The sequence below is a fragment of the Populus trichocarpa genome, chromosome 10, assembly GCF_000002775.5.
Source record: "Populus trichocarpa isolate Nisqually-1 chromosome 10, P.trichocarpa_v4.1, whole genome shotgun sequence".
Classification (NCBI taxonomy): domain Eukaryota; kingdom Viridiplantae; phylum Streptophyta; class Magnoliopsida; order Malpighiales; family Salicaceae; genus Populus; species Populus trichocarpa.
In genome coordinates this window covers 13171935-13179839 of record NC_037294.2, presented here as the reverse complement: position 1 = coordinate 13179839, position 7905 = coordinate 13171935, and the positions used below count along the sequence as shown (strand labels likewise).

Genomic DNA, 7905 nt, shown 5'->3' with positions numbered 1-7905 from the left:
TGCTACCAATCTGGTTTCTGCCTTTTTTTCTTTCAGCATCATGTTCATTCGGACATTTAATTGCCAAAAGTTTCTTTTTAAAACACGTACTTGGTAAAAGAGGAAGATCAAATTCTCTCCCTCTTCTCTACGTGGATTGAGATTTCAAGCAACATTAAGTAAATAACAGCTGAAATAAACAAAATTTAAAGGTAGACGTAAAACAATAACTAAACCGGGTCCAACGAAGGAGAAATAACAGGTGTAAATATGACAAGCTCAGATATGCTTGACTGAACTAGAGAGGTGAATTTATCTCTGATATGCAAAATTTGGTTCGATGGATCCGATCGTAAAGCTAAAAGAAGATGACAAGCTCCATCAATATTGTTGATAAGCCTAATGCTAAGTAGGATGATCTGATCCAGGAGTCAAGCAAGCAAGATTTTTTAAGGGAGTATTTGAAAGGTGTAAACTGTGTTTTTAAAAATTTTAATTTTTTTTTGTTTAAAATAATTTTTTTTTTAATGTTTTTAGATTTTACATATATCAAAAACAATTTTTTTTTAAAAAAAAATTTATTTTAATGCATTTCTAAATGAAAAACATTATAAATCACTTCTGTTACTGCAATTTCAAACAGGTTCCAAGTCGACATTATGGGCAGGAAGATAACGATTAATTATATGGAAATTAGTTTTGTATAAATAAATCTCGATCACCTCTAAACCCTTGTATTCTCCATGCCATCTTTCTCTTGTTTTTATAAAAGTGGTTACCAACTCTCTGATTAAAAAAAAAAAAAGGCGCGTAATAAACCAGGTGATAAAGGGGTCAAGGCACTCAGACTACAGCCTAGAGGCCTGGCATTCGGCTACGCTCCCTACACGGTTTCAGATATTTAGGCACAAAAACCATAAATAAGACTCAATCCAGATACATGGAGTCTAGGACACGGTGAAATCCTAAGCACACAAACAACGTACATAACAACTCGTGCCTTCCCAAGGTGCACAAAAGATGCTCACAAACTGCTGGTGCAGGTGCACCTGGTCAGCGCCGGATCGCTTCTGTCCACCCCCGACCATCTGATTTTTCTATCCAAGTTTCGTATAATTTCAGTGACAGGATCTATCAAGAGATAATAAAGCATGTAACAAATATTCCTGCAACCACGACAGAATCTAAAATACATCCACCAGGCCTTTTCCTTCTTCTTTTTTGTAATTAATGTTGATTATTAGTGAAACTGTATTTATATGACAATCAATCATCTCAACCACGGGAAATTAAAGTAACAAAAAAAAAAAAAACCTTACAATTACGGGATTTGGACCGAGGAAAAGTCAATGGTAACAAATCATTAACATGAGATAATAAAAAGAAAAATAACAGCGACATGATAATTTGGTTAGTGAAAAAAATAGCAAGATTTGGGGATATTCAACATGATGAAAGCCAAGCAGGGTATCAATGATCCTATGTTGACATGGGATCTGATACCAGGGTCGGAGTCCATACAAGTCAGTATCAATCCACATCCCAACAAGTAAACTAGCCATAATTTGGTGGCACAGTTCAAGTACAGGCTCTCTGTCCTACATAACAGGTAACACTACATTCTCAAAACCACATCGCCATTATTGGACTGTGATGCTGATAGGCTCCGACCTATCATTTACAATGTGGTGGCCTCTATTCCATAAATCATAGAAAAATTCACAATAATTTGGTATAGCCAATATCTAGACAAGAAAAGGAAGAACTTCATTCTTCAAGAAATATGCAGCAATTGCAAGTATAATGATGAATATAATGATCTGCATGCTTGATCCCCCTGCAGCTAAACAAGAAACAAAAGAAAGTTCCTTATGCTAAGAAATGAGAGAACTAGCATGTCAAGAAAAAGGGAAATGCCCAAAATGGTTTCCCAATCAATTTTATCTTTTTTTTAATCTCCATTAACAGTACATCCCCCTTCACATATCAAACTAATTCCCTCCAAAAGACCAATTATATGCCTAACCTTTCAAAAAAACCTTAGGAGTATTAACTGCCTCCTTGACCAGTAAAATTCCCTTTTTTTTTTCTGTCCAACATTCTAGTTTTCTCTAAACTATCCCTTTTAGTAAAATACTCCAAGCCGTGTGTCAATTATTGGTGAATTACCACAAAATTGCAAGCATAAATAAATATAAAGAGCAAGTTTTGATACAATGGTACTAGCACGTAAAAGTCATCACTGAAAAGATCACCATATTGGCAGTGTGCATTTTACTTTCTGAGTTCACAGTCCACTAATACCAAATATTCAGCTTACCATATTATTTGGGTAAAGTCATATCGTGATTGCCCTAAATCAAAGTCCCATAGAGATTTTAGTCTGTGATTGAGTTATCAGGTCTATATCCAACCATTGCAGAGACATCAATGACAGGATGAAAAATCTGAATCGCAATGTACATACCACTTCTGTTGTCCTCAATTAGTGTCACCCTTGCACTTGAGTCCATAGAGGCAGAGACCAAAGCCCTGTATTTGAATAACACATGCTTAACACTCAGATGTCATCCCTAAATGAGAATGACCTGATTAAAATGTTGATTAAAGTGTATATGTAGACACAATGTTGTCATCTAACCTTGAATCATGAGAGAACGCCAATGCAGTTACTATGCCAAGATGTGCTTTCCTAACTAGTGTTTGAACACGCAAGTTGGTTGAATTTACAAGCAACACATCTCCTTGAGTCATACCCCTGTCAATCAATCACAAGAAATTAGAATATATCTTAACATCAGGATCTTGCTAAATGAGCTCAAGGACTTCAAATTAACAGTGGAGATTCTGTACATTGCAAGAAGCTTTCCATCAGGTGAGACATTGAAGGATGAAACTGGTTCACGGGCTACATGCTTTGAGCTCATTCTCTTCCATGAGCTTGTGTTCCAAGTCACAATACTTGAACCTTTGTCTATGTATCACAATATCTAGGATGATTAATAGAGAACAACAAAGGTCAAAGGGAGCATGGAAAACTTGGCTTTCCTGTATGAATAGTCACCTGTTATTGCAGCGATATAGAGAACCTGAGCCTGATCACTCCTTTGAGAAAATCTGCACGATGCAAAAATCTCATCCTGGAAGTAAAACACAGTAAATCCAATTAGCTCAACACTCATTTGATAGAAATAGAGTAATATACTACATGTGCCAGCCATGAATTGTGAGACCATAAGTAACTTAGAATAATTGAGTCATGGGATTACTCAAATCTACTTTCTAGTAAATTGATCAAGATGTTTTTTTTTTTTTGCTGAGACCCAAAATGAAATCAATAATAAGTACAATGACTATGTTAGTGCGAAGGTATTAACCACTTTGACGTGGAGGGTCAGAGCATTTGCTAGTTAGAAAAGAACTTAGTCAAGAACTAATTATCATTTACAGCTTACGTTTTCCTTTGGTAAAGAGGCTACAGCTGTGGATGAAGTTACATCCCAGACTCTACCAAGGTCACGCTGTCCCATTGAAACAAGAAATTTTCCATCAGGGCTGCAACACAATTAAGCTAATCAGCATAAACAGATTACAAATTCTTCATGGTAACATCTCCAGGAATAGAAATTTTTCCTAATATCATTGCCAACCTGAAACACAAGTCCTTTAAAGATGCATGGGCTTGAGTCTCATTAAGAATAATTTCCATGCCAGGCCACTTGAAAACCCTTAAATTGCCATCCTGTACTGCACCAAAATTAAAGCATCATATAGCATGTTATCTTTCAAAAAGGGATCCTGGCTCTCTTCCATATCATCATTATTAAAAATAAAGACCCAGTTGGGGAAATTTCGATACTTTGAGTGGTAGGTGAATGGCCAAATGGCAGGTTCTAAAATCTGATATTGGAAGATGGAGTGGTGGAACATAACTTAAATCCTCACAAACTATATCTACATACCAGTCATCTTTAGCTAATAAAATTACGAGTTAGAATGCAATAAAATAATTAGAAGCTGGAACGCAACCATCAGAAAACAGTGAAAGTTAATGGAAAGAAAAATTTGACCAAAAAGTTTACTTTTTATTGCACCTTTCAATTGATCATATAAACTTGTACAAAGTGAGAGTCCTTTAAAATGTGCTTTGTCCACAGCCCAGGACAGTAGCATCTCTTCTAAAAATTGGACACTTTCCTTATTCTTTAATTTTTTAAGAATTACATAAATTGTCTCCCACGCCTGCTTTCATCCTTCCCTCTCTTTTCCTGATGGAAATAATAATAAGAAAGACACCACAAAAACAAGGAGAAAAAAAAAATCATCAATGTCTTCTCGACCTAATCATGGAGGGAAGCCAAAAATCCTATTATTGATCCCCTAAGTGCCACAATCTCTATTTTAGATGGTTAGTGTTGATGCTGCATTCCTCTTTGGCCAACTTGGTTCATACAATCCCTACCAGGCCTTTTATCAGTTTTATATATGCTATCAAAGCTGACTAGCAGTTTTATCTTTTTGTAAAAAATCAAGGAAGAAGAGTTATTAGCTTCCCATGCTACCGGACTGGGCAGGAGATTTAAATAAGTTCAATTCTTTTAATCCTTTATATGATTGTAGGGCAACCACCTTGTATATGCAGGAAAAAAAGAAGACAAGAAAAGAAAACAAAGCAGTATCTTTTAAGCGTGTCTTCCTTGTGTTCAGAATGCCTTTTCCCTTTATGTCATGCAGCATTTACATTGAAATTAACGGAAGGAAATGCAAAGAACTCTCTACCTCGCCCCCTACAGCAAGTACAGAGCTGTCACTGTTAAAGGCCAATGCTAATTGCTGTCCAACATCTTCTAATTGTGTCAGTACTTTTTTGGATGGTTTAAGGCCCAATTTATGGTCTTCATTGTCCTTGACTTCATCCCAGTCAAAAAATCTGCAAAGAGAAAACATAGTAATAAATTGATTATCCTTTTGTTCGGTGCAAGTAAAGGTGGAAGTTTTCTAAAAAAATAAACAGGCACAATGTTTGTAATGTGTATTTAGTGAATCAGACCATAATATATATGCAAACAGCAGCTGTGGTGCATTTGGAACTAACAATTAATGGAGTTTTAAAAATGCTCCTGACTAGAAAAGGATCGCCTCATATGCCAGTATATCCAAAAATCATTCAAAGCAATTGGAGAGATTCTTCTCAGAAACTCATTTGTTTTGTCTCCTCCAACATAAAAGATAACTAGCAGCATACTACTTTTTTGGTAAGTACAAAAACACTACTCTCTCTAAGCATTTAAACACAGGAATTTTACCTGGCCCTAACACAAGAGAAAATTATAGCTGCCACACTAGCAGCATTCCATGATGTTCCCATCATTGATTTCCAAACATGAGCTTACGAACATATCTTCATTTTTCTCATTTTATCCACTCAAACTCGAGGATTTTGGTCTATTGAGGTGAATTACTACAAAACATTACTGTCAGAGCAAGAAATTTCCTCCTTCCAAAATCAACATCAAATCCAGCAAACAAGAGAAATCACTTCAAACATTTTTGTAACTTTCCAAATACCGGTTAAATGCAAACCCATTGCTTTCTTAAAATACAAGCGCAACTTATCCCCAAACCAACCACTTTTAAAGGGTTCTTGTCTAAACCCATTTCTCTAGGTGAAACTTACAGTCCTTCCTTATATTCTCCATAATGAACTATTTATGACCTCAAATCTATGAGCAAAGAACAGGGAAAGGGAAGTTGTGGCATTAAGTAAACTGGGAAGCAACACACAATGATGTTAACTAGAAGCAGGGTTGATTTCAATCAGACATCGGGCATCACATCCACATAATAAGCATTCCAGATTACGCAGCACATAAAATCTGCACCTTGAGATTCATCTTTCAAAAGAATTTGTGTATCTATGTACATTTAGATTTTATCCAAGTTACAATTTGTAATATGTATAACACCAAAGTCTCCTAGCTCTCGTCATCATTCATGTGAATCCAACCTCTACATTATCAGTCTTCTAATTACATTGACTCTTCTTCGTTCCCTGATTACACCAACTCAACAGAGCTAGAGTAAAATTATGTTTGCCTGATTGCACATACTCATTTGCTCATTACTCAATATTCTCATTTGCTATTCCATCAGGAAATCATAGATAAAAGATATAGAGCAAAAGTGGCAGTGGTGGTGGTCAGTTGTGTAGAGAATGTACTATCTCCAACATGGAGGATACTGATGGTGCAAGCTAACAGCATAGAATTAGCGTAAAACTTTCAGAAAAACAGTGATCTAACTAGTAGATTGACATGAATCAAAGTAGGAAGCAATAAGCTCAAAATAGCTAACTCTAGTAACAACAATCAAGAAATGTACTAAATTGGCAACCTCAGAGAGATGTTGCTCTAGTTCATCATTGTTAAATATTTTTTTCGACAACAAAAGCAGTTATTAAAAAGAATTTGAGTACCGGCAACTACTGGGGAATGCACAAATGACTCCATCTCCACCGGGGTGAACCACCATTCTATAGGGTAATTGAGAACCAAGACCAAGCTTAGCTACCTGAAACGCAACATAGAAATACATACATCAAAACAATAAAAATTATAAAATCAATCAATTCAAAATCTAATTTCGGCTATCTCATAATTATACAGAAGAAATAAATATATCCCAGCTAATACTCCAAGATATAAGCAGACTGAGAATTTATATATTGAGAAATCAGAGAAATTTTAAACATGACAAACAGATGCAAAATCGATCAAAAGAATAGAGCGTACGGGCTGAGAAGCGAGGGAATTGGAGGAGAAATCAAAACAGGAGAGAAGGACGGCGTTGGGAATGCCGCTGCTGCCTTCACCGCCACCGCCGGCCAAAACGACGTAGTGTTCATGGGAAGAAGCAGAGGGCTTGGGGATCTCCTCCTCCTCCTCTTGCTGTTGTTCCTGTTGTTTAGAGGAATCAACGTGATCGTCACGGGGTTGTAGCTTGGATCTGAGCTCTTTGTAAGGAAGCCAAGCAGCAGAGTATAAAGGAACGCCGTATTTTTGCAGGCTTTGAGGATCTGCCTCTCTGCTCTTTCCCATTGGTTTCCTTCTGCTACTACGGTAGCTTTGTTGTTTTTTATAATATTTTTTTATTTTTTTAAATTTATTTTTACCATTAATATATCAAAACAATTTTAAAATATATAAAAAAATAAAAATCAAATCAAATTTTTATGGAAAACAATTTGATCCACGTTCCCAAACTGCGTCTCCTACTCTTTCACACTGCGTCGTTTGCATTTGGGGTGTTCAGTTCACAGTGATCGTGAATGAATCAGATGATCCAGCTCTAAGTTTTGATCCTGCCTCTATATATATATATATATATATATATATATATATATAAAATAAATTACTTGTCATGGTTTTTTTATTTTATATTTTTTAACACCGATTCTATTAGATATATTGTATAATCAATAATTTGTATCATAAAATATTTTTTTAATATTAAAAGCTTTGATTAAAAATAATATTAATTTGATTTTTTAATCAGATATTAATAAATAAATAAAAGCTCACATGAAAAATAATAAATCTCTAAAATCTATTAAAAAATCTAAGATTTAATGTACACGTGTATATATTTGAACACCTAATTCTATCATCATAGAATCGTACTCGTTCAAAAGATAAAAAACAAGATGTTCTTTTACAATCATCATCATCATCATCATCATCATCATCATCATCATCATCATCATCATCATCATCATCGGATCCTATTATACCCAAACGAAAAAGACAGTCTCATAAAAGAAAAAGGAAAAAATACTCGCAAATCAACAAAACAATAGCCATCCAACATACGCCGAGAACCTTTTAAGAAGATTCATGATGATGTTAGTGCACAAATATTCAAACGGGT

At 35.3% G+C, this 7905-nt stretch overlaps 1 protein-coding gene across 4 annotated transcripts; it reads right to left on the bottom strand.

Annotated features, from left to right (window-relative positions):
* Positions 1–469: 469 nt before the first annotated feature.
* LOC7475526 (SEC12-like protein 2) lies at positions 470–7299 on the bottom strand. 4 transcript variants are annotated; one of them, XM_024609240.2, is made up of 10 exons: positions 6771–7280; positions 6455–6549; positions 4759–4909; positions 3630–3721; positions 3435–3534; positions 3044–3119; positions 2833–2953; positions 2621–2737; positions 2447–2511; positions 470–1076 (listed from the first exon to the last, which is right to left on the bottom strand). In XM_024609240.2, exons 1-10 carry the CDS (start codon positions 7074–7076, stop codon positions 1033–1035), a joined length of 1167 nt encoding a protein of 388 aa, XP_024465008.1. In that variant the 5' UTR covers positions 7077–7280; the 3' UTR covers positions 470–1032. The 4 variants fall into 4 exon arrangements, with proteins under 4 accessions (XP_024465008.1, XP_024465006.1, XP_024465007.1 ...); XM_024609238.2 differs by lacking the exon at positions 470–1076 and adding an exon at positions 1330–1822 and having other exon boundaries at positions 6771–7299; XM_024609239.2 differs by lacking the exon at positions 470–1076 and adding an exon at positions 1330–1816 and having other exon boundaries at positions 6771–7279.
* Between the last annotated feature and the right edge of the window lie 606 nt (positions 7300–7905).

Coding starts and splice junctions, on each gene's coding strand:
- LOC7475526 (XM_024609238.2), bottom strand. CDS start 7,076: ATGGGAAAGAGCAGAGAGGCAGATCCTCAAAGCCTGCAAAAATACGGC. Junction 3,120..3,434: donor CCTCTTTACCAAAGGAAAAC/GTAAGCTGTAAA, acceptor TTTTACTTCCAG/GATGAGATTTTTGCATCGTG. Junction 2,954..3,043: donor CTATATCGCTGCAATAACAG/GTGACTATTCAT, acceptor TGTGATACATAG/ACAAAGGTTCAAGTATTGTG.